Source organism: Protomyctophum bolini (genome assembly GCF_963924005.1).
Source record: "Protomyctophum bolini genome assembly, chromosome: 8".
Taxonomy (NCBI): Eukaryota; Metazoa; Chordata; class Actinopteri; order Myctophiformes; family Myctophidae; genus Protomyctophum; species Protomyctophum bolini.
In genome coordinates, this window is record NC_137869.1 from 12681191 (window position 1) to 12708297 (window position 27107).

At 41.1% G+C, this 27107-nt stretch overlaps 2 protein-coding genes across 5 annotated transcripts in view; one reads left to right on the forward strand and one right to left on the reverse strand.

Annotated features, from left to right (window-relative positions):
* Positions 1–2248: 2248 nt before the first annotated feature.
* On the forward strand, positions 2249–10267 carry mpl (MPL proto-oncogene, thrombopoietin receptor). Of its 2 annotated transcripts, none has more exons than XM_080770394.1 (12): positions 2249–2425; positions 3029–3149; positions 4490–4659; positions 4801–4979; positions 5175–5328; positions 5940–6051; positions 6688–6854; positions 7137–7279; positions 7364–7523; positions 7945–8026; positions 8290–8377; positions 9627–10267. In XM_080770394.1, exons 1-12 carry the CDS (start codon positions 2350–2352, stop codon positions 10095–10097), a joined length of 1923 nt encoding a protein of 640 aa, XP_080626520.1. In that variant the 5' UTR covers positions 2249–2349; the 3' UTR covers positions 10098–10267. The 2 variants fall into 2 exon arrangements, with proteins under 2 accessions (XP_080626520.1, XP_080626519.1); XM_080770393.1 differs by having other exon boundaries at positions 2249–2412.
* Positions 10268–13464: 3197 nt separating this feature from the next.
* The window catches only part of ddah1 (dimethylarginine dimethylaminohydrolase 1), a 90464-nt gene continuing 76821 nt past the window's right edge, over positions 13465–27107 (reverse strand). For all 3 annotated transcript variants that reach the window (XM_080770720.1, XM_080770719.1, XM_080770721.1), the window contains exons 5-6: positions 20062–20205; positions 13465–16258 (exon numbers count right to left, since the gene is read on the reverse strand). In XM_080770720.1, coding sequence (XP_080626846.1) covers positions 16142–16258; positions 20062–20205 — 261 coding nt within the window. In that variant the 3' untranslated portion in view covers positions 13465–16141. The remainder of the gene's footprint in view (positions 16259–20061; positions 20206–27107) is intronic.

Sequence of the window (27107 nt, forward strand, 5' to 3'; positions counted from 1 at the left end):
TTTGTTGTAAAGACAGAGGCAATAAGTTATAATGAAGGTGGAGCTTTTGAAAGTTTTTGAAATGCAGAGGACACAGTGAGAAACAGACAGAGGAAATGTGAACCCATGGCTCAGTGTGTTCAGCACTGGGCTGAGTAGAGTTTGTAGGTTAAGGGAAAATGTTGAAATATTTAAGATACATTTCTTAAACATTTTCTGACATACAGAGAGTGCAGATCTGGTGGGTATGGACTTTTATCCTTGCATATGCTGTCTTCATTGCTTTCTCAGTATAATGTCACATAATACCGACCATGATATGTCATATTCCATCCTAATTGGCTAACATTGGCTTTCAAAGTTTGCAGGATTGGCCAGTTTTGAACAAAAAGCCTCAAATCATGAACGCAGCGTGCAATTTACGTGAAATCTTTCAGACTTTCCTACTAGGCTGAGGAATAAATCCCATGCACCTTTTCACATTGGCCTGTTATAGCGCCACCAACAGGTGAATTTTTGCAAAACCCATTTTGAAACAAAATAATGCCAGCCCTTTTTACATTGGCCTATTATAACAACCTGAGCTGCCCTGGTAGAGACCTGTGCCCAGAGGGGCACTTTATCTAGTTATTCCTCAAAATATGAAGTCACTGGTGTCTTTGAGATTGACAGGTGTCACAAACTCACAATATCACGGGGGTCCCATTGACCGACCAACATCATTCAAAAATATCAAGCCAACGGTTCCGTTACTAGCGGACCGTTAGAGACTGCCCCATAATCTCAGTTCCCAGAAGTTCTTGCCAGCTCTGGCATACAAACGAGAGGGGCGAGAAACAGCTGCTACAAGACACTTCATCCCAACACATTCCCAAATAGAAACTATTCAAACGACTATAAAACAAAAGTAGGCTAAGTGAGCTGAGTTGGGATGCGCAGAGAGAATTTGAGGAGCCCTTCCTATGCACAGCTTTGTGTGTACGTGTGTTTGCAGCATAGAATGTGACAATTTGAAGTGTGATTTTTACATTTCTAGACATCAATTGGAGGAATATTTCATTTGAAATGAACACAAGGATTATTATACTTGTCATGAAACAAATACTGTAGGTCCACCACATACAATCAAGTACAATTAATGGTTATCAAAGCAAAATTACCAGTTTGTAGTGGAGAAAATGTATGTAAATTGAGTACTATAAATTCTATTTTGGATGCAGACATCCTGTGAGCCCAAACGACCCCTGTGTGTGGGCACGTGCGCTCATTAGTTAATGAAAACATTACTTCCATTACATTTGATGCCGGAGATGGACAAATCAAATTATGTGATGGTTTACTAGTATGTGTTTTTCTTAAATACAGTACATAACAGAAAACGATTATTTTGAATGTATCGTTTTAATATTTCTTCATACCGCCTGAGTTGTTATTGATGGTGCTGATGTTGGAAGTGAGGAGGGAGGGGGCTATTTTGTTTTTGTCAGACAAAGTGTGGAAATGACAGAACTAAACCACAGCCGGGGGCAACAGGGGGCCTGTGGAGTCCAGGAACACCAGCTTCACTCCTGCTGCTCTGGGCTGATCTGACAGAGGGTTTCCTCCTGAAACCAACCACCAGCACACCACTGTCTGTCAAACAGGGTCTTGCTGGGGCAGTTTCCTGGCAGGAAGCCCTCACATATACAGCCTGCAGGCTGTATATATAGACATACACATACTATGTTTGTGCAATAATATTGTGCAGAAAGAGATACTCATGATACTATATTATAGTATCAGTAGAGTAGAGATGTATGCAGACATACATTACTGTATAGGCATTAGCTTGCAAACGTTCACACACTCACTCTATTCATACTAGTTTTAGGTGATGAGGTGACCACCGCGTTTCGGTGGTCACCTCATGAATAGGCCTTTAATCATTTTGATTGATTATCTGGACTGGCACTTTTGGACACAGACGGTGTCTAGTTATTCAGATGCTATTGTATGCCATTGTAATATGAAATTCATGAAATATACAGCTGTACTGTATATTGATCCAGCTTTTGTGAGTTATCTTTTGTGTGGTAGGGCAAAATTGCCCTATACTACCACCACCACTGCTCTCGTTTTGTTTATGTCTCAATCCACACAAAACACACTTCCTGTGCAAGCACAACACATCAGATATGTCCAACCCCTCATCGCTAACCATGTCCTTCTTTGCCAGCTCACAGTGATACACCAACTCAATTTGCTTAGAAAACATTCACACTTTTCTCGAGGTTCAAGTTCTGCAATGGGCTAGGATACATTCACCTGTACTGTCCCGAGCCATGGACTTACCCCCCAGTTGCCTGGTTGTCCTTCTCAGCCTGTGGATACATGTGGCCTGCACATCTGGGATGCATCCAGGGGAGGGAGCCGTCCCTCACCTGTCCAGGCAAGGTAAGACATTGTGGTGAGTGTGTTATATTATAAAAAATGGTTTACACTCAGATTGGACCAAATTAATTGTCCGAATAAGAATAACAAAGACCATCAGGTATTAGTAGGATGTTAAATCAGTTACGTAATAACTGTGTTGCCTGACGTGTTGACAAAAAGATGAAAAGGTGTTTATAGTCATTTTGAGAATAAAATGTGATTGATTAATTGATTACTTGAAAGTAATGCTACAAGGATAACACAAAAAGCCCTGAGGGGTTGTTTTCATTGTGGTCCTACAGTGTTTTATTTGACGGACTACAGATTATAATAATAGTACACAGAGTATAAATTATGCTTGTTCTTTTGAAATAGCCCACAGAGGTACCTTGAGAACAGGATCAATTATTTTGCTACCATGATTGATTATATATTACCTACGATAAGGATGCATTAGAGGTGAACACAAGATTTATGTGATCATGCCTTTTCTGTGTTTATTCTGTGATTAAAATATTATCAATTTGATAAGCAATAACATTGCATAATTTGGTTGAATAGACTTGACAAATTGACAAATGTACCCTTATTTCTCTAATACCGACTCTGCATGTGTCATTTGTGACCTTCTGAGCAGATGTTTTGCTCTTGGAAGGCGACAAAATTCCTAAATGTTTTACCAGGACAGAAGATGATTTCACCTGCTTCTTTGAGACACCAGATAAAAAGTCATATGAGTTCTACTACATGATTGATGAGTATGTAATTCATTATTTTTCAATACAGTTTAGTTGCAAGGCCATAAAACATTCAGTTTGTATTTGTGTAAGAGAACATAATGACTATATGAAAAGCATACAATGTATGTAGAGTTGATGATCACATGGGGAGTTGTCGAATTTGCCAGAGTGAGATGATCTGTATACGTGTGTGCAAAATGCCTGTATGGCGACCATCGGGACAAACTTAGTCGCCGAGAGGCTAAAGCGGGGGAAATGTTTACCTGACAGACTCGCTGCTTGTAATGAAATCATGCACTTCCCCAAGATCCATGTGTTTCAGCGTTTTGTTCATTTATTACAGTTTAAAACACATCAGAATAAAGTGCATAGTGCGACGTGCAAATGACTTATAGGTATAACATAGCGTTGTATTTGCGTTCATAAAGCCATGCTGGCATGCTGCGGTCAACAAAGTTGGACTTCTCCCCGTTCACCCCGGTTCACCCCCCTCTCCTCCCATTCATGAAACCCGCCGGTGAACAGCTGACTTTACTACCTGAACCCCAACACCACGTGACCTGATAGTGAATGACGTGACCATTAAAACCATAGCAACCCGTCGAGCTGTCTAGGCTACCTGTCACCAACAATGCCTTTGACTCATTGTTTTCTTACTTTACTTTACTTACCTTACTTTAGAAAAGAAGTAGAGTGAATACACACAGCAAATATTATCATGTAGCATTTTGTTTAAGTTTCAGTATGCTCACTGTAAAGATTGTAAAGACTTTGGCTTTCCAGTAAACCATGGAATAGGCCTACTACCGGTATGAATCATTTTGACCCACCACAAATACACCCGACATACTGTATAATATAATGTATATATTTATACACTACACAACATATACTGTTCACTTGGTGGCTATTTTATGGATAGGTTTCAATTATAATCAGAACTACCCCATGTTCTGATTGTGTGTGTGTGTGTGTGTGTGTGTTGTTTTTATCACATGCCCTTGGGGCATGTGATAAAAACAACACACACACACACACACACACACACACCCACATATAATATATAAGTGGAAATAGTGTTGCGAACTTGCGACACGTTGTGAGCTTGTAGATCTGCTATTTTTGCTATCAAGTTCTGGATTCCCAAAACATACTACGTACGGTTAGTATCACCACCTCCTCAACAGGGCCCAAATTGTATGTGAAACCGAGCTTTAGCACATAAAACAAATCCAGAACCTGTGAAATGTGCTTTGTGGCACGACACAAAGTTTGATTAAGTAAAGTTCTTAGTAGTCAAGAAGAGCCATTTGTGTCTGTGTTGCTCATGTCAGCATTGTGTGACGTCCCCTGTCCAGAGAGAAGAGGTGTAATCTGAGCATCCAGAGGACAGAGGAGGGGACATTCCTTCATGTCTGCTCATTCCCTGCTTCTGACATCTACCTGTTTGTCTTCATACACCTAACTGTAGTGGAGACCAGCAGCAACACCACCTTGTACACACGCACCGTCAGTGTGGAGGACCATGGTAAGAACACCAACACACGCATACACACACACATAAACCACAGTCCAGGCTAGGGTGGTGTGAATGATAGAAAAGCAAATGGTCTTGCTCAGTGGGTTATGTAATTAATTTAGCCCCTTTCCAATGCTTGCGTCTCCTTAGTTCTTCTGGATCCACCTGTGAATGTGTCTCTACGCCACACAGACCAACCAAGGCAGCTGCAGATGGAATGGCACATGGCCAAGGCGTGGGAAAACAAAGTACACTATGGGATACGATACTCATCCAAGAGCCTGGGAGAGAAAACTGAAGAGCGTATTAAAGTTGATAAACACAAGTTTGTAAGTTGTTTTTTATACTCGCAAACAGTATAGGCCTACTGTTGCTTATCTATGTGGAGAGGGGATAATTGGTTGCATTGGTCTACAGATCAGAGGATTGGGTTTCATTGATCTGTAGTACTATATGAGTTAAACTAAATCAATAAGAGTTAATTGTGTTTTTTGTTGTTTTGTTGTTTTGTTGTTTTGTTGTAGAGAGATGAGAGGAAGCCGGTCTACACACTGGCATCCCTGGAACCAGGAGAGCTGCTGCATGTCCAAATGAGAGTCAAACATGGCTATGGAGACAACACAGGACACTGGAGCCACTGGTCACAGCCTGCGTATGCAATGGTACCCCAATGTGCAGGTGTGTAGGGCAGGCCTATGTGTGAAAGAAAGAAAGGGAAGAGTGTTACGACCTTATATGGAGTCTAGAGGTTAAGGAGTAATGGTAACAAAAAAAATATGTACATTTCTTGTTACCAACGTTGAGGTTACAGAAACTGAAATATAACTGAAAGTATAAATGGGGAAAGCCTATGCCCTATAACTTCGGGGTGGCCAATTAAGGCCAAAACTAAACTACTCCAATACCTGAAAACGAATCAAACTAAACTACAGCAAGCAAAACTAAAATGACTAACTAAACAAACATGCTCTAAAAGGGTCTAAAAGAAAATGGCAGCACACCCCCACCAAGCTTCCCTACTGAATTGATACAATAGAATATGGTTTAAAATAATACAGTTAAATTTAATTACTAGCAATCTAGATTATAATTTGTCACCTTTTAAGCACTAAGGCATGGAACACAGCCTACAGACAGTAACACTGGCTACAATCAAAAAGGGTCAGCATTAGAGGTGACAGATGGCAAACAGGCTGACGAGGGTTAAGGCACAAAAATAAGGCCACATAGGGCCGTAACATAGAGGAAGAGGCAAAGACAGATACAAATATGTGACAATCCTTTTTCAGATGATATTTCGTTGATGTGCTACACCGTTGACCTGGAAAATATCACCTGTCAGTGGAATGAGAACACCTATAGGAAGTCAACCTACAATCTCTTCTATAAGATAGGTCTAAGGTACTGTATAATATGGTAAATGATTTTCACTGTATAATGGTAAATGATTTTCACTGACACTGTACACTGCAGTGTACAGTGTCAATTTAATCCTGCGTGTAAAAACATTGACACATTAGGATCCATTTTTACACTTTGAGTTCATTTAAAGAATGTGAAAATGATTACACTAACAGCAATGATTGCCATCGGAATATTTAACTTAACACACTTGCCAAATGTTTTTATAAGTAACGGGGGTGTCCCCATTTCTCCAGCTCTCTAGTAAACACAATTTCAGGTTGGGTAATTGTATCCAATGTGGAGAGAGAATTTATTCAGGATACAGGATGAACTGTCCAATCGCTCCTGATTGGATAAAATTGCTCTCAAACTTGAGACATGGAGAGATGGGGAGACTCTGATCAGACAACATATCATATCATAATAGTGTTGTACTGTTGTTCAGTTCAAAACTTCAAAATATCACTTACACACTATTTAACACTCAGTATTAATTTGCAGTGTATTATTTTCTTAATGAGTATTAATTCCCTTGACTATGATATACATTGCGGTGCCATGTTCCCTTTCTTTTGCCTCCATCTTCCTGATCACTCCGTTGAATCCTGTCCAAATTCAACGTACTTCACACAGTGATACATGTGGCTGGAGAGAATGCTTCATAAATGACAACTCTAGTGCTGTCTGCCGTTTCCATGGAGACCAGTCCGGGGACATTTGGGTCAAGCTCAGCGGTGGGCCGGGTCCAGATCCCCTCGAGAGAACCTTCTACTCACAACCCTTCACTCTCAACAGCAGCAGTGAGAAAACACACACACACACACACACACACACACGCACACGCACACGCACACGCGCACACACACACACACACACACACACACACACACACACACACACACACACACACACACACACACACACACACACACACACACACACACAATTCACAATTTAAAGCTGTGGTTCCCAACACTTGAGATTTTCAAGTGGGCCCTGATCCAGAAAAGTTTTATACTATTTAAATTGTGTCAATGTACATATAGATAGACAATCTGTATGCACCTCTGTATCCACCTCAGTAAAAACAACAGCGCCAGGGTACTTGAAGGACATACTGGAGAGCAGAAAGTTGTGCTTGGCATGGGAAGCCCCTCTTCTTGTCCTGTCGGCTCACCTGCAGTACCAGATTCGCTACCAGCCTGGAGAGGGTGGGACATGGATGGTAAGGTCATTCACATCCTCCTCAGCAATGACATTTGAATCCTTAAAGAACAACTTGCCTGCTGACCTTTACCTCTGTCTTCAGGTGGTCTCCCTGAAGGGTCCAGAGACCCAGACATGCCTGGAGGTGCCAACGGGAAGTCATTACATTATCCAGGTCAGATCTCAGCCCAACGGGTCCTTCTACTCAGGACATTGGAGTAACTGGTCCCATGCAATCACTGGAGATATTCCCAGTGACATAGGTAGGCATAATGCAATCACTGGAGATATTCCCAGTGACATAGGTAGGCATAATGCAATCACTGGAGATATTCCCAGTGACATAGGTAGGCATAATGCAATCACTGGAGATATTCCCAGTGACATAGGTAGATATCCGTACAACCCGTACTAACCCGTACGGCTTTATTCAAATATCAGGATATTAGGTCCTGTACTGTACTGCATACTTGCTACTGCTTAAGGGAGACAGTTATTACTAATCTATTCTATATTGTTTTGTTATGCACATAAACTAGTAAAACACAAATCTGAATAATGTGCTTTAGTATTAATTTCATAATATATTTGGTAATGGGAAATGCAATCTGGAAAACCATTCCATACAAAAAATAATTTTGTTAGTCTTGAGAGATTAATGGAAATGATAAATGATTTGTCCAGATTCCTACCTCATCCTGTGCATTCCACTCATGATGATGGTTGTGGCTGTTGTCTTCATCTCCTTGTTCCCCAGATACCTCAGGTACAGTAGGACATGTGACAGTACATTCAATATCTTGTTTGGAGTATGTCCTATTGAAGCTTGATTTATACTTTACCATACCATGGTGTCCTGTCACACACAGAAAAGTGATTAATTTATGTTATTCTGACTTGGTTACCATCATACTAATGTACGTATTGTATAGAGTATAATTTAGCCTTTACATTCAAACAACTTACTTGAGAAGTTTTCTTTATTTTATTTTATCTTACATTTCTTACATCCATTTCTTGTTTCCTCAGTAAAGTCAAGCTGTATCTGTGGCCACCTGTCCCCAACCTTGACAAAGTCCTACAAGGCTTCCTGACAGACATCAACAGCCAAACATGGGTAAATCATTGAACCACGACACAATACTAATCATAAGGCCATACGACCAACTCTAAAGAACATTGAGTAGTGAACAGGCAACTCAACAATCAACATACATTCAGTCCTATTAAATTACCAAAAAAGCACTCAATAAAGACACAGCTGGGAACCCCAGGTGGTCTCAATCAAGGCGCATGGGAGAGAGTGAGTAATAATAATAATAATAATAAAACTTTATTTGTATAGCACCTTTCATGACATGAAATGCAGCTCAAAGTGCTTTACAGAAAAATGGAGAATAAAAGAAAAGCAAGGCAACAGCATTAAGAACAAGCAGTAATGCAATACAGTGAGGACATGAATAACAAAAATAAAAAATAAAATATCAATTAAAAGCAATGTTGTAGAAGTGGGTCTTGAGCTGAGCTTTAAAAATGTCTACAGAGGCTGCCTGACGAAGGTACAGTGGGAGCTTGTTCCATGCCGACGGCCCGTAGAAGCAAAAAGCTGCTTCCCCGTATTTTTTAGTTGAAATTGCGGAAATTGCGGATTTTTTTTCCCATTTTTTAATTTTTTTCAAATCCTCAAAAATGATGAAAAACGGCGCGCTATAGTATGCCGTACGATATGGGCTATAGCCCATGGTCCAAAATGATGAGAAACGAGGATAACTTTTTTTTTCAAAATTTCAAAAAACATGGGCTATAACCCATCGTTTTTGTCATTTCGTCATTTTTTTCAAATCCTCAAAAATGATGAAAAACGGCGCGCTATAGTATGCCGTACGATATGGGCTATAGAGCCGAGAAAAAACAAAGGCGTGGATTAGCGTTTTTGCATCGTCCAAGGACAAATAGGCTCTGATTCGTGCAATATTTCTAAGGTGAAAAAAGGCAATCTTGGTAACATGATTAATGTGTGAATTAAAATTCAATTCAGAATCAATAATAACCCCCAGGTTCTTTACTGTACTGTTACTTTCTACAGTCAGGTTACCAAGTCGGCTTATTATTGATTCTTTCAGTGTAGTAGTAGGCCTTGGAAGTGAGAGGCAGGACATTTGCGTGGAAAAAATGGGCACACTGTTAGTGTTACATGAAGGGCATGACATGGGAAGGGCACACAGCGCAGAGGCCATGATCGTGGCAGAATGGCTATTATATAATTTCTGTCTTTATAATTAAAATCATCATAATTGTCAACATTCAATGTCACAGGAATTTAGCAGCAATTTAGAAATTAACAACTTGTGTGTTGCTTTCTGCAGGATCCTCCCTCCACCGCCAAGCAATGCTTAGAAGAGACGGCAGCATCTGTGGTGGAGCTCATATCTGAGGAGGATCCCACCCTGTCAGGGGATCCCGCCCTGCTCCTATGCCCAGGGCCAGACACCAGTGAGGCGAACCAGGTAGAGGGGAGACCTCCTCAGGTCGGACTGGAGGTCAGTTCAGACTATGTGACACTGAACACAGAGAAGACTGTCCCTAACACATACATATATGAGCACGTTGATGACTGCAGAGGTCTGGGGCTGAGAAACAACAGGGTCTTCCCAACAATGTGCCACCATTCCTGCGCGAGTATATCTTTCCACTCAGACTCCTGCACAGACATTCTCAACCAGTCCTACTTGCTCCTGGCTGAGCCTACAGATAGACTTGACTATCGGGTTGCTGCCACTAGGGGGACAGGAAACCTGTACACCAATCTGGAGGACATGACCAATAATAAGGGGTAATTGTATAATTCATTGTATGGCATACTATGTAAAATACTAGCCAATCTGCAACCTCACAAAGTGTGACGAGTCACGACACAGCACATTGTGAGCGTGTAGATCGTCCAATACATTACCTCATACAATTTGGGAAGGTTATGATTCACCAATAAATGTGTAGGCCTACTATAGCCTATCCTGCTACCCTAATAGACAGGGGGTACATGAGCACATGGCCGTTCATTCGTGCTCTATCTCCGACCAAACCACACTTCCACCACACATCTCTCTATGCAAAATAAAACCTGCACACTCCCACAAAACATATAGACTACATTGCATTCGCCAAAAATGTCTTATTTACTGTTTAAATATTACTTTTCTGACCTAATAGACAGGGGGTACATGAGCACATGGCCGTTCATTCGTGCTCTATCTCCGACCAAACCACACTTCCACCACACATCTCTCTATGCAAAATAAAACCTGCACACTCCCACAAAACATATAGACTACATTGCATTCGCCAAAAATGTCTTATTTACTGTTTAAATATTACTTTTCTGACCTAATAGACAGGGGGTACATGAGCACATGGCCGTTCATTCGTGCTCTATCTCCGACCAAACCACACTTCCACCACACATCTCTCTATGCAAAATAAAACCTGCACACTCCCACAAAACATATAGACTACATTGCATTCGCCAAAAATGTCTTATTTACTGTTTAAATATTACTTTTCTGACCTAATAGACAGGGGGTACATGAGCACATGGCCGTTCATTCGTGCTCTATCTCCGACCAAACCACACTTCCACCACACATCTCTCTATGCAAAATAAAACCTGCACACTCCCACAAAACATATAGACTACATTGCATTCGCCAAAAATGTCTTATTTACTGTTTAAATATTACTTTTCTGAAATACGCTATTCTTGCTCAACATCAACAGCCTACGTCAAAATCGTCATGTTGGCGTCTACTACGCCAACTACGTTCACTTCATGGGGCCAGTCCTTCACAGTGACACACACGTTAGATCAACCACGCGACCGGGATGGTTTCTACCCCTCAATGTCGTGCCAAACTCTACACTGCCATCCGAAGGCCCCTCCCCCTTTCACTGCTCCTGTGTCGCCAACTACGTTCACTTAATGGGGCCAGTCCTTCACAGTGACACACGCGTTAGATGAACCACGCGACCGGGATGGTTTCTATCCCCTCAATGTCGTGCCTACTCTACACCAGGGATACTCAAATAGTTTTACCTGTGGGCCACATTACAAAAATGGCAAGGGGCCAGGGGCCAGTAGATAAAATTACGACATTAATGATACTTGATAACTTCTCTCTTTCAATTGCTTTATTTTCGCAAAATGTATCAAAGTACAATGTGCATGCACACAATATGTAAATAAATAAATGTGTTACATTTTCTTGCATAAACACAAAGAGCTGTTTCCATAACTGCACAAATTATTGCACATAACATGAGTACATAACATAATAACATAACATGAGTAGCTCTTTGCCTGCCTGCCTGTCTGTCTGTCTGTCTGTCTGTCTGTCTGTCTGTCTGTCTGTCTGTCTGTCTGTCTGTCTGTCCATGAGTAGTTATTTGTCTGCCTGTCAATGAGTAGCTGTCTTACTGTCTGCCTGTCTATGAGTAGCTGTCTGCCTGCCTGTCTATGAGTAGCTGTCTGTCTGTCTGCCTGCCTGCCTGTCCAATTGTCCATGAGTAGCTGTCTGCCTGCCTGCCTAATTGTCCATGAGTAGCTGTCTGTCTGCCTGTCTATGAGTAGCTGTCTGCCTGCCTGCCTAATTGTCCATGAGTAGCTGTCTGTCTGCCTGTCTATGAGTAGCTGTCTGCCTTCCTGCCTGTCCAATTGTCCATGAGTAGCTGTCTGTCTGTCTATGAGTAGCTGTCTGCCTGCCTGCCCAATTGTCTATGAGTAGCTGTCTGTCTGTCTGTCTATGAGTAGCTGTCTGCCTTCCTGCCTGTCCAATTGTCCATGAGTAGCTGTCTGTCTGTCTATGAGTAGCTGTCTGCCTTCCTGCCTGTCCAATTGTCCATGAGTAGCTGTCTGCCTGCCTGTCCAATTCTCCATGAGTAGCTGTCTGTCTGCCTGTCTATGAGTAGCTGTCTGACTGCCTGCCTGTCCAATTCTCCATGAGTAGCTGTCTGTCTGTCTGCCTGTCTATGAGTAGCTGTCTGCCTGCCTGCCAGCCAGCAAGTTGGTTAACAGAAAATAAATTGTTATGGCTGAGTAAAATAAAATACAATAAACACAATTTGCCTGAAAATAGATTACCCAGCTATGACCTTTTTCATGAAAAAAATGAGTAGTGATATGGCTGAGTAAAATAAAACAATCTACCTGAAAATAGATAGCTATAAGTGAAGAGCAATTTCCGCAATTACCATTTCCGCAATTTCCGCAATTTCCATTTCCGCAATTTCCGCAATTTCCACCATTTCCGCAATTACCATTTCCGCAATTTCCGCAATTTCCATTTCCACCATTTCCGCAATTTCCGCAATTACAATTTCCGCAATTTGCGCAATTTCCGCAATTTCCATTTCCATTTCCAACTATTAATGGCAGCTGGGTTTCATCATTCAAATAAAATAGAATTCTGTCCGTTTAGCTATAAATATATGTCAGGGAATAGGATACACAGTATATGTCTTTCATTTGCATTGCATCTCCCCCCCCCCCCCCCCCAAGCTTTTATAAATGTATCATAAAAAAAGAAAAAAAAAAAGGTGGTTCAATTTGGATTCAAAACTGCTCAATTAAATGGAACAGATAACAGCTATCTGCTTGAAAATGTGTCTTAACATTTTGGACACACGATGGCAGTACAGTTCAACTAGTTCCAGGAGGACGGCCCATAGAAACATTACCATAATACAATGGACCTCAAAGATAGTCCTGGCCAAAACCCTGATTAAGCCTCAAAGTCGACTGATGGACAAAAGACTTCTTCAGGTCAGACTGAAGAAGTCTTTTGTCCATCAGTCGACTTTGAGGCTTAATCAGGCTTTTGGCCAGGACTAGACTAAGCTGTGGACATTGCTCTGTGCCCTTATGTTCTATGTATGTAACTGCATTTTTATTTCAGTTTTTGTGTTATGTCAAATGTGTATATGTGTTGCATACCAGGCCGCTGGGCCGCAAGACAAATTTCAGTGCGAACTGACAATAAAGTGCTATATCATAGATCATATCATATATGATATATCATATATCATGATATATCATATATTTTTCCTTCACTTTAGCCCAATGCAGTCAGCCTAAATGAATGAATCAGAATCAGTTATATTCTGAGGGTTGAAATGCATTTAAACCAGGAACATCACCACCAAGTTTGATGTTACAAGTACCTTTATTATTATACAAAGTGGATGAAAAGCTGAGAGGATGTAGAGTCAGAGAGCTGAGTTACCAGTTGTGTAAGTATGACAACCAAGAGACCTGAGTCAGAAAATGGACAATCACATCAGCAACATTAAGTACAACAATAAGATGATGGAACATGATCAATGTCAATCAAAGCTATTTTGGCTGCAAACTGGTTTAAGGCTGGCTCGACAAACTAATTATGCACAGCTTTGATAGCAAACGAAAAGATTAAGACGATCAAACTAAACTGGATGAGAAAGAGAAATAAAGAAAAATGTGGTGTGTGGTGTTCCCACGTTAACACAAAATACATCTATAAGATATTTAAGCTCCTGTTGAGAGCTTATAGATTGGCTATTTTCTGTGCGTACGACAGAGAATAAATTAGGAATAATTCTGTGAGCTTTAGAGCTGGATACACTGCAACTATTGTATCACCGTCCATCCAGCCAAGGACCTCCTGTAAAATATACAGCTAGTGTCACAAATTATGCTCTTTAATGGCAGACCCTCGCATCCAACTGCCAGGCCGTATGATATCATTGTCATAAATTACCCCAGAATTGTCTATGAGGTAATAGTAAGGTAGGGGAGAGGGAGAGATAGAGGCATAGAGAAAGACAGACAGAAAAAGGCAGAAAGAGAGAAAGTTTAAGAGAGTGAATGTTTACTGGCGTACAAGCCTCTCCTCCCAAAAGGAATTCTTTCCATGTTTCATCACAGCTTGCCTGCCCATATCCCAAAGTCTATAGTGGAACAGCCCATCAGGGGGGCTGGCCCTTCTTCCACTGATGTAATTTCCTCTGCTGAAACTTTTACTGACGATCACACTGATAAACTAAATGTTTGAATGTAATGACAGTCATGTCTGAGGCTTCTCTGGCTAAGTGTCATATAGCACAGAATACACAGTGTACAGAGGCGGTAGCAGGTTCTAAACTGTGAGTCCCCAATAACAATCAACAAAAGTCACAAGGCAACTGGAGAAGCTCATCCGACGTACTTAAAAAAATGCTATTGGTAACAATCATTATGAACACCCATTATCACGGTTAGAAATAAGTGCTTAGGTGTTCAGTAGTTTAGGATAAAACAATCATTATTAATGCAATAAGTAATATGTAATGAAAGAGCACATCACAGGTGTCACGTGTCAGTAGCAATACTGTATGTTCATTAATACTGTAATTTATTACAACAATATCTTCATTAGGTGGCATGGCACATGGGTAGTTTGGCCGGGTGCTCCAACAAACGTATGTTCATGGAGTTGGAGAACTTTAGCAATAAGCGGAATAGGGGAGATAGCGTGTTAGTGTGTTTCCTTGCACGCTTTATGCCCTCCCAGTTAAACTCCTTTACTGTCAAGCAATAAGGAGCGACTGGCGACTAAACATGTTGTTGTCTACACCATCCCAGAACAACAAGTAGGGGTGGGAAGTTACAATGACTATACACAGGGTACACAATGACTAAATTGGGGCAATTCTTATAAAAATATCTTATTAGCTGATCACTAAACTAAATCATAATGTTCATCATAATGTTGCTGTGAGGGAAAAACTTGAAAAAATTCAATATTGCATCATTGCCATGCATTTTTGAAAATACAATAGGGTTTAAATTATTTTCCTACGCTGAGGTGCCCGGGGTGTACTGTTATATAGGCAAGTGGATGGGTTCCATTTTGAACATTTTTCTCAAAATTAAAAGTTGCGAGCCACAGGACAAGAGCCCAAATTAAAAGAAAAATATACAGTAGCATATGTTGGTTGTAAATATTATATATTTACAGCTTGTGTAATACGGTACTATATATACTATATACAGTGCTGTTTTTTTGTCTACATTTGTGTTAGTTATATACTTCATATACTTAGCACAATGCCTACACTGCTGTACTGTATATCTTCACAGAAAGACAAATCATCTATTAAATAGGTCCATCTGGTTTAATTTCTCCAGGGTTCTACATGGTTGTGTTAAAGGGTTGTAAACATTGACCATTAAGGACAGGGATTAATTAATAGGGTTTAGTCTCTCAATAATTATGTCAGGATGGTTGAGATGGGTTCCTGCTCCTCCTACTGCTCATAACTCAGATCAAATTGTAATTAAAATAAGTTTAATTGCTCCCAGGCCAATTGCGGGAGGGAAAAAAAGTGTTTCTGTCAGCTTAAGTTGACTGTTGTCATTGGCATCAGCATGTCTTAACATGGAGAGCAACTAAAACACATAACCAAAGTGCCTCTTCCACTTGAATGGAAAATCCATACCACAATATAGATGACTCAACAGTGAAAAAGACTAACTTTAGACTAACCATCCTCAACTTTCCACTGTATAACCACTCCAGGCTGGGATTTCCCAAAACATGTTACACAAAGATCATCTTTCTCCCATTGCAACCAAAGACACAATGATTTAACTTATAACTCATTACCTTCTTGAATCATTTCTAATAGCATTGAACGTTTATTGGATTGTGTTCATGAATTTGGAACAGTGTGGAGAAAGTTGCCCATTTTGACAAAAGCTTTTAAATGCATCCCCAGCAGCCAAAGTGCCGATCCTTTACCAAAATGGTTGGGAAACCGTGGCAACCCTACTGCAGGTGGAATGTATTGAGAGACCCGCCTGTGAGCATACTCAGATGTTTGCCTTCTTGTTGATCAGTACGGAGCAGCAGGTGAGAGCTCCATCCACTTTAACCTTTTCCAGGTTGGACACAGGTATAAGCATGTGGTCCTTCAACTTCTCAAACACCTGCAGGGACAAAGACATGACTGTCAGAGACCTTCGGATGGATTTTGCATTTGTTTCTCCATTACTGAACTAATCTGAATAACTGGCTAATGCTGCATTGTTTGAATCACTACCGTATATTTGGTTAGAATTTTAGAATCAATGTATGCTTTAAAATACATTTATTATGCCATAATGTACCTTTGACCTACAGTATTTATTTTATTCAAGCCAGTTGATTTTCATACTGCTGAATGAATGGATGGAATCCAATGGCTTCCTCAAAAATTAAACAAACCACTTTTGTTGGCAGTAATGTCAAGAATAATGTGAAATGTAGTTAATGGCCTAAACAGACCCTGACAAAGACCTTTTCAGTGCGATAATACTTCCGGGACTTTAGAATTAGATTATTCTCATTCATATTAGCAGAATCTAGAGACTTTTACCCTCATTAATATAATTTATATACAAAGACTCCAAGTCACAGTCAAGAACCACTTTCATTCTGATATTTGGGCATGCTATTACAGGTGAACATTTAAAAAAAAAAGCTAGTAGACAAACTCACAACAAAAATTAATAGGGCTTAAGTGGTTAATAGAATTTAGAATAGAATATAGTCGCTTCCCGGGAGTATCTTCCCATCCATATTAATACAAGAAAACAAACAAGACAAAAGCAGTTTAAAGGAAGCATTGCTCAGCACTAAATCAATCTCTTTAGGAAAGGCTGAACGGTGGCTCACTTCACAATACTGAAAGGAAAAGCCAGTTACACAACACTCATTATTCACAAAGATTGTTTAGATTACCATGACATGAAGGTAAAATATGAGGTACTGTAGCAATGCAAGCATTCAGGAAGCTATAGGGCTCTTCGAATCCCAGATAAAACAAGAAAAAAAGAAAGACAAGAAAAAAACCATGTAGAGCTATTACGCCATGCAGTCTCAAAAGACTCTCGTTAAGCAATGTGTCACCCCATGGAGTTTCTCCAGAAGAAAACCAGTGTTTTCCTACCAGACGTCCAAACCAGAATACTTTTCTCTCAAAACCAACTTCAACTCTGCTCTGATACTGCGCTTGGAGTCTCAGCCAGGAGGACCAACTAAACAGATTCCTCTCATATGATGCAATATGGCTGACCAAAGAGCTAGTGGTGTAAACGTAATGTCTTTAATAATAGATACATTTTAATGGTGAGACTGTGTCGTGACTTGTAAAAAAAATCTTGTATCTTGTATCTGGCTGTTTGAACACAAAATACACACAAACACTAGCATGCCGTTCATTTAATGAAAACAATTACCAGTTCTTCATTACTAGTATCATCATATTGGGATCAAATCAAACACATTTTCTTTCCCTAACATTTAACAAATCCATCCGTCTAGGCTAGTAGTTCCCAAACTAGGCTCTGGCTACTTTCAGCCTGATGTCCCTATTTTGGACAGGTCAATATTGTATGAATCATTCCAAAAGTTTCATAAGTTTCCAATAATATCAAGAAAATGTGAAAATAGTAGATCTTCAAGTTAACCACGCATTGCAATGCATTGCATGTCCAAAATAGAGACACCAGGCTGAAAGTGGTTAAACTGGTAAAATAAATTGAACTGAATTTGAATTGAAATAATAATAATAATAATACAAAATTGGGCTCCCCGGCTCCCCAGTTTGAAAACCACTGTTATAGACCACAGGTTATGCATGAGTGAGGGTCAAGTGAGGGGAGGATAACCACTTTTCCAAATGCCACCACAACATCACTAAATCTGCAGCTGTTTACGGCACCTCCACCTCCAAAGTGTCTCTTTTTTATTGCGTCCAGCTAAGTTCTTATTACTGTGGTTGAAATTTATATGCCAGCCATGGGGGGGTTGTGGTGGTAGTGGTGGTGGTGGTGGGGTGCTGATTTCACAAGGCCTTTTGTCTGCCTGCTTTCTTTATCTCCTCGCCCAGTGCTCCGGAGCCGTTGCCACCGCCAACCGCAAAGACGTCCTCAGTCCCCCTCAGTCGACCCCACCCACTCTCTCTCATGACCCCTATGCCTTTGTAAATGTGGGACTGTTATGTAACTATTTCACCGCCGAGCTAAATGTAGGCTGGAGATTGGAGCTGACACTGTTTAGAGTTGGAGAGGAGCAGCATTGAGATGATAAAGTGTTCCGTCCCAGGGAGGGGAACAGTGATGCTGCGTCGCAAAGCTCTCCAGGGAACAATGTAGTACAGCGTTTCCCATGCAGTGGGTCGGGACCCATTTGTGGGGTGCGGACCCATTTTTGGGGGGCTGCGAGTAAATATTCCCTTTTTTCCCCATTTCCTATAATATAATAACAATATACAGTATCTTATTTTAAAAGATTTAAATGTTTCAACAAAAGGGGAGGGGGGATATGGGCGGTATCCGGAGAACTCGCCAGTTTACCAACTCGCCGTGATTAAGTGCATTTTAGTTTTACTTCACCTTCATTTAAATTGCATTGAATTGAGAGAGAGAGGATAGTTGTTTAGAGTTAACACTAGAGAAAGTTTAAAGTACCGAAACAATGTAATTCATTAGTAAACAATATCCTGAAATGGTAGGCCTACTTATCATTGGTATTCACATACTCAACTTTTTACCATTTAATTGCACAAAATAATTTTATCACTTTGGAAATCTGTGAGTTTGACATACTACACTGATGAAGACAGCATGTTAGCATTGATGAAGACATTGATGAAGAATGTTCGCCGTGGCGACTTGGTAAACTTCCTTCATGCCTGAGTGTCCAAGTTGCTCCACCTGACAGGGAGGAGTTTCCCTGGTTGGACCGTACGTAGCGCGTGGAAGGAACACGTTATTCCAACCAGTTCCTTTCCCCTCCATCAGGCGCCCCGGCTGGCCAGGGGGAGGCAGTTTAGAGACCAGGATTATTGCATGTTTTTAAAAGTTTGTATTCCTGTTTGTGTTCCAAATATAATTATTTCAAACATTTTGGTCGATACTGGTATAAATAACTAAATAAACTACCCCAGGGAATTCCCATGGTGCTTATGTTTATGTACATTATGTAAACATTGTGTACCAGACACAGCTCAGCGCTGTCATGTTGTCATCAACAGGTTATAAAATAAAGCAGCGTGATGCTTCTGGTTCCCAGGAGACATTCTAGTGTGTTTTCTTCAGAATGGGATCCAACACAAAACAAATAAGGCTCCCAGTCTGAATACGCAGACGAACCCCATCCATTAGATGATGCTTTACCACAGCATGAAGCATATGAGATACACAAATCATTTTAGGATGTTCAAGTTCAGCTTCCCAGTTAATCCTTCTGGAAAATATTGAGACGGCTGTCAAGTCCATGGTGCATCCGAACCCAAAGGGGCATAATTTTGTGAATTCTTCATTCTAAAAATAACTGCCGGTGGTTGGGGTTTTTAGCCTCAGAGCGGATTTTGTTTTTCTGTACAGTAGATTGCAGGGTGTCGGGTTTGATCCTGTGAGAATATGGGGCTGGTTGTGACTTGCTGTGATGTGGAGTGACAGCTAAGCGTTTAAATAACGTAGCCTCTGCTCAGCCTTTCTATACAGAAGCAGACTATACAACAATCATTAACAACAGCAGTGGACCATAACATCACAAGTGTCATGATCTAAAAATAAATAAAAACATGTCCATTTTTTCAGACATACTAATATTATGTCTGGTCTGTCAAGATTTCTTCCACTGTCCCCACAAGAGCGAACGGAAGGAATAATTTTGTGTGTGTGTGTGTGTGTGTGTGTGTGTGTGTGTGTGTGTGTGTGTGTGTGTGTGTGTGTGTGTGTATTACCTTAGCGCTCTCTGGATACTCTTCTGGAGTACAGTGAAGCAGGACATGCCCCTTGTTGGGAAGGTTCATGTAGATGCAGTTGGCAGCATGGTCATCAGGCACTGTCAGCTTGTCATAACGATGGTCACTCATCTGCTGCATGATCTAGGACCAAAACAAAAAACACAGACACACACAAAAACAAATTATGTCATGCTTATTGTTGTTGGAATTTAACTTGGAAATCTATTATTCCCCATGCAAGGAAATCTGCTATTCTTAGTGAGCAATCTATAAATTGGCTTTCAGATGGAAAGAAGGATTTCTGGACTGATAGCAAGACAGACAGTATATAGACCATCAAAGAGCAACAGACAAAAACATAACCGATGGGGAAGTCAGTTGAACAGATCACAATGACAGAGAGTAGAATACAAGAAGACAGACAAAACAAAAACAGTCAAAGGCATGGGCTATGAGGGACAAACAGTAGCAAAGACAGAACCAGATTATTTTACTGGCCCAAACTCTCCCAGGGTGGGGGGTGGGAGGGGGGTGTTAATGGAGAACACAGGAGCAGAGCAGACAGACATTCTTTCACAGCCGATGTCATTGCATTTATGTAATCTAACGGTCTTGAAGGGGGGGGGGGGGGGGTGGCGGGGGCGGTTCAAAAAAGCTGCTCAGGTCGCCAAAAACTGAGAGAGTTGAGGATGTTATGAGCAGAATGGGCAGCAGGTGTGTCTGAATGTTTACGATTCAAACCTCAGCAGACAGACGCTTCAGAGAGGAAAGCTGCTGCATGAGACATCAAGCCTGATTTATACGTTGTTGCATGAAGCTGTCGCGTGCAGATCTACAAGTTCACGACACATCGTGAATGCAAAGCTTATCATACAGAATGGAAGCTCATGTCAAGATATATAATTACTAAAATGACCATGTCGTGAGTGATGTTGGACGTCAAACTTGGTGGTTATAAAGAACAGAAGAGTAGACTGGTGGTGGTTTATGTGTACAGAGGGCTAGCCTATGTGCACAGTAAAATGCTGACTGTTCATTTGACCCAGAGAGTGTAAAAATGGACTGTGATTTTACTGTGTGGCTGATGATGTGTCCAGTCTGTCCACAACCACTGCAGTGGGGAGGACCAGGACACTTGGCTCACATGAGAAAAAGTAATTCCACCAGAAATGATTTGTTTGCTGTATGTGAATTAAAATTTTCCTCATGCAGCATTAAGGATTGGCCATACAGGGCTGCATTGTGTGCTCCATTTTATGAATTACTTTTAACAGTTAACACAACTCATAATCAAATCAATTTGTATTTCTAGAAGCTACCATTAGAGAGAGAGTGTGAGAGAGAGAGAGAGAGAGTGTGAGAGAGATAGTGTGTGAGAGAGAGAGAGAGAGAGAGAGAGAGAGAGAGAGAGAGAGAGAGAGAGTGAGAGAGATAGAGAGAGTGAGAGAGATAGAGAGAGTGAGAGAGATAGAGAGAGTGAGAGAGAGAGAGAGAGAGATAGTGTGAGAGAGAGTGAGAGAGAGATAGAGAGAGAGTGAGAGAGTGAGAGAGAGAGAGAGTGAGAGAGAGTGAGCGTTAGGGACCAGGTCATGTCTGGGTGTGTTATGTGAGCAATCCTAAATGAAAACACTGTCCTTGTGCGTGACCGCCAGCAGTGACTCTCACACACAGAGGGATTAACAGCCTGAGAGAATAGCCCTTCATACTGATCCTCACGGCTTCACACACACACACAGCCTTATCTTCTCACTTTTGCACGCACGCACTCACGCACACACACCTGGGACTTCATCCCCCCAGCAAACATAATTAATTCATAGTGTGTGTACAGTTCTGAAAAGGCAAATGTAACCATTTCCTCTGGAAAATCGCCCACAGTAATGCCATAGTTTCAACAGAGCTGGTCTCCTGTTCTCCGTCAGTGCACTGCAACAGAAGTGTATCACTTGATAACATATGGTTTAGTATGGCTGGCTATATCATAGCATAGATTTCTGGCTCTCTTCCCCTGGCCTTGGATGAGTTCCTGTACATACATCTACTGTAGGATGAACTATGCAAGCATATTAAGATAACCTAAGCAAATTCAGATGTGGTCTTCAATAGTTTAGCACAATAAAGAAAACAATTCAGAAATTACAACGCTTCAAGCAGTGTCATAAAGTCCGATAGAGACGTCTAGGTGTCATAAAGTCAGATAGAGAGATGCCTGTATTCATAATATGTCCTTAAAAGGTACAGGACAGTCAAATGTCATTTTCTATTAAATAATTTTACTTTGTATGCAACTACGCAAAGCTGATCAGGGCTGGCTTATTGAAGGGCATTCTTATTTGGGATTAATACAGGTCTACTATAATGCAGGATTTATCTGGTAGACCGTTTTTAAGATGCTATTTGTAAAAGACATTTGGATAAGGAACTGTGGTCTTCCCTCAATCAATGACTAAATGTAAAGAATAAAATGTAAAGAATAATACAAAATAAGAGGAAGATTTGTTTTGTTACGTTGTTACAACTGATCTGGGCACGATCATATAGGCTCCCAGTGACTGTGAACCATTCATGATAATTTGATGACTTTCAGATTTTAGTGCAGAATTTTCTGTATTCTGTAGTAGCACCGAGATGTTTGACAATGCCTCAGTTATGAATAGTCATGCTGGCTACCGACCAAGGTAGCCAGTGCCTACTGGACTGTGGCTAAGGTCCAGTTAATACGCAGAGCGGGAACTGGGCAGCAGAATTTACTTCAGTCACAAAAACAAAATATTTACTGGAAGGTAATGAAATTCCCCTGAGCCACAACAACATGAGCCATTTACTGGAGTAGATACCTTTCCACCATGGTCATCGGCATACTCTGAATTGTTGAATGTTTAGCGATGCTCACACAACTAATTTTCCCCCTGAAGCTTTTAAAATGTTTCACAATGGCTCTTTTCATTCAATGGTAATAAATAAGGCAGCCTCCAACAGTACACGAATCTGCTTCCAAATACTAATATACAAGGCAGCTGGGGAAATTGTTACGAGCCTGAATATGGCTTCCTGTTGATGTAATGTTTGTGACTGGTCCCCGACACACATTTTTTCTCTCGAGAATATTATTGGTGGACATGTGAGTGTTTATTCGTAGAGCCTGAGGTGTTTAATCCGGAAGAAGATGACGACAGGAAAAGGAAGGGTTGAAGGGGTTACAGTACCCCAGAAACCCCATTATAATGAATGAATATATTTACTGAATGCAATGGTCAATGTCAATGACTCTCTCACAAACGTAATCTACAGACCTAATCTGTTATAACCCCCTCACACAGACCGAGAGATACGGAAAGAGATCGCGGTACCTATGATGCACGAAAATAGGAAAACATTAGACAAAAAAATTGCACATCTGCTGTTTTCAGCGAACATATTTAGTTTCGAGGGAAAAAAGGAGGTTGCCAAATACAGCATGCCGATGCCGGTCAACTAAGTACTGTATAGGGTTTACGTAAGTGGTTATGGTTTATATACCCCCCTGCACAACTATGATGCATGCACCACACACAGAGATAGATTTAATACCACAGCTGGCTGAGATACAATGGCAATTAATTTTTTGTTTTTTATACTAATACAAGTCTGGTTCTGGTTCTGTTTTCACAGTAATATTTTGTTGGTTTGTACTATATGTAGAGGGATAATTGTGAATAGGATATGGAGATACATTTAACACTCGAGTCTTGTGTGTAATCTGGAATATTCACACCTAAACCTGCGGATTCGGCAATAATGAAATCATGACAACAGCGATGCTCACTGGACTAGGTCACTGGTGTCAAATGTCAGCTGAATCATTTGGGAATGCAATAGTGCACCTGGCAGTAAGAGGGAGCACGGAGCGAGGGTATTTGGGAAGGATGACTTCATGACTTAAGTTTGGCGATGACAGTGGTAGACAGAGGGATGACCGTTGTCGTGAGTATGTCTGATGATGAAATCCATCTGGTCGACGTGGGTTCTCCACCGCCAGAGACCTAAACATGATCCATCTGGTCGACGTGGGTTCTCCACCGCCAGAGACCTAAACATGATCCATCTGGTCGACGTGGGTTCTCCACCGCCAGAGACCTAAACATAAACTACAGACTGCATACTAACTGACACATACTATTCGTACTAGATACAGCACACACACACACACACACACACACACACACACACACACACACACACACACACACACACACACACACACACACACACACACACACACACACACACACACACACACACACACACACACACACACACACACACACACACACACACTACCAATGTATTATCTATACTGTAACCTACTGTAATACTGTAATACTATACCCTGCCAACTTTTCGTCAGGGTTTGCTTTTCTATGACCATGGTTCTTCAGAGCTAATAAGGTATGCCACTGAATTCAGAAATGCCTCATTAGTTACAAATACATGCTAATAGAATGCTCAACGTGCAGTTTCATGAAGTTCAATCACTAGATGTCTCAATTACCTCACAGAAGCAGCTTTTAGTATAAGTTAAAGGCTTTGCAAAGTCAAGTAGAAGAAAGCTTTAGTGCCACACGAGTTGGATTCACATAGAGACCAAGCACTTTGTATTCATTACTGGAGCACAAATAGGATCTCACTACCCGCTCTAAGACATTAGAAATCCAGGGTCATTAAAAGTGCTTTAAAACAGGAGCTAATTGCTGAAAGAGGGGGTGACGTAAGCTGTAATTACTAAACGAGGACTCTGTCATTAGGACTTGCTAACAACCACTCCTCAATCCAGCAGCTAATTACCGTTAACAGGCTGGAATCTTAATGACTCAACGTTGCATTGCTGTAATATAAACGTAACTGGTGTACATATTTAGCTTTTTATAAAGGTGTTTGTCTTCGAGGGTGCACTTTAGCACTGTAGTAATGAAGAAGTTAGTTTACACAGCAACAACTTGGTCCTTCTACTGTAAGAAATGTCAAGTATTGAAGATGGCCATATTCACACGGTGGCCATTTTGCTTTTACGTCACACCTGGGGTGTTTCCACCCAAGTGTGACATAAAGCTATATAGCCACCGTGTGAATTATGGTACAATAGCTTCAGTCAAAGAGACTGTTTCCTCTGTGATATGCTGAGCAGGTTTCACTTAATGACTAACTTACAGTAAACCTGGTTTAGGCTTGGGCCAGTAGGGGGAGATATCACACTAAGGAGGCAAATAATATTGATCGGATTTGCCATAGTGTGCCTGCAAGTATGCTTGTGTGTAGGAATCTATAGCACATGCATGCATGTTAATGTGTGTGCACACGCATGCGTGTTTGTGTGTGTGTGTGTGTGTGTGTGTGTGTGTGTGTGTGTGTGTGTGTGTGTGTGTGTATATGTGCACGTGCCACGTGCATGTGCGTATATGCCTACAAGCATTCACCAAGCATTATAAACTCCATAGAATAGGTGTTCCTTATGAATTTACAATGGAGTTAGTATAGGGCCTTACATTAGGATGGGACATATTTGGGATAATTCCATGGGTGGCAGAGATGTATTACTCACTGAGCAAAACCTGTCTTTGCCAGGCTGTTAATTGTGTCTCCCATCCTCTGTACTTAGCCGAGGTCTGTCATTTAATTACATTTTATTGATCCAGAAGTACTTTTATGTGGTAACAAGGTGAGCTTGGCCTGTTTAATCTAAGCACAATATAGCGTTGACTTGTAGGTTGAGGAATTCATGACGCACTGGGGGCAATCCCTAGATTAGCAGGAATATTGAATGATGGGGAGATCAAAGTGACAGGTGGTTTCGGTGTGCTTGGTGCGTGAGGCAGGTATCAAACCGCAGTAGGGGAATCTGCTCTGAGTCAGCATGAGTGATGTCCCACCCACACTGTTCTTAACACACACTGATATATTGCATAGTTGGGGAGAATGAAAGCACTGCACTGATCACACCTGTAGAGTGGTCCAGGTATGGTGTATTTCTGAAGGAGGAAGCAGGAAGTTAGCACCTTCCTGGTTCTCTCAAAAAAGGTCAATTGGATCTTTGATGTTTTCCGATTAAGTTTTGCGGCAAATAAATGCTCATATCACATCGGGATAATTTCTTAACCACATGAGTGTCCCTATTCTGGGCAGGTTTGAATAATAGGCAAATATTACGCGAAAATAGGTGAACATTCCCAGAGAGAAGCCAGTCTACTAGATCGGCTATTTTTGGCGTAGAGGTTTGGTGTACAGGGAACAAAGTAGTGGGCCACGTATCAAGCCATGGATGGAGAACCTCTGTCAACAAAATATTAAGTTACTTTAACTTTAAGTGGTTAAGCATGTGCAGTGCACTCCAATTGCCTGGGGCTATTTAATCCATTAAATCATAGCGCCCGGTGATTTATAGTAGTGGAGCACTTTTACCGACGGACCGGATGTTATCCCGGATGTGGCTGTAGCAGCTAAATGTAGCCAAAACACTCTAGAGCTGATCGACAACATGGGAGGTATGATTAAATCTACCGCGACTAGCGACGGGACCGCGGTGGGCCGTCTAAGTCTAAAACATGATCTTTTCTTAGAATTGGACGGAATGATTAAGATCAAGAGTTATTAACGTTTTAAGATTTTCGGTCTCGTCTGCAAAACAGGGAGGGAACATTTTCAATGACGTCTCACTGTTACGCAACATCGAATGTTGCGCAACAAGCGCTCCCAGGCTTTGGAGCGATGCGGTCGGCTTTGATATAAATAACCTCCGTCTTTTTGATAAAACTGCGTCCTGGGCGCTGGGTGTTACTAATTAAAAGGACTGTGAACTTCGTCCTGGGCGATCGGGGTGTTAACAACAGACCTAATTTCAGACATTTAACTAAAAACACTTTCAAAAGACCCGTACACTTCGAGAAAACCAGGTAGGGCAGAACGCTGGTTTTGGATTATTCAAACGTTGCCACTCTAGAGTCCAGCCTGACATTAAAAAGGGAATAGAATTAAACTATCCGCTGTTGTAATAATAGGAAGTAAAAATA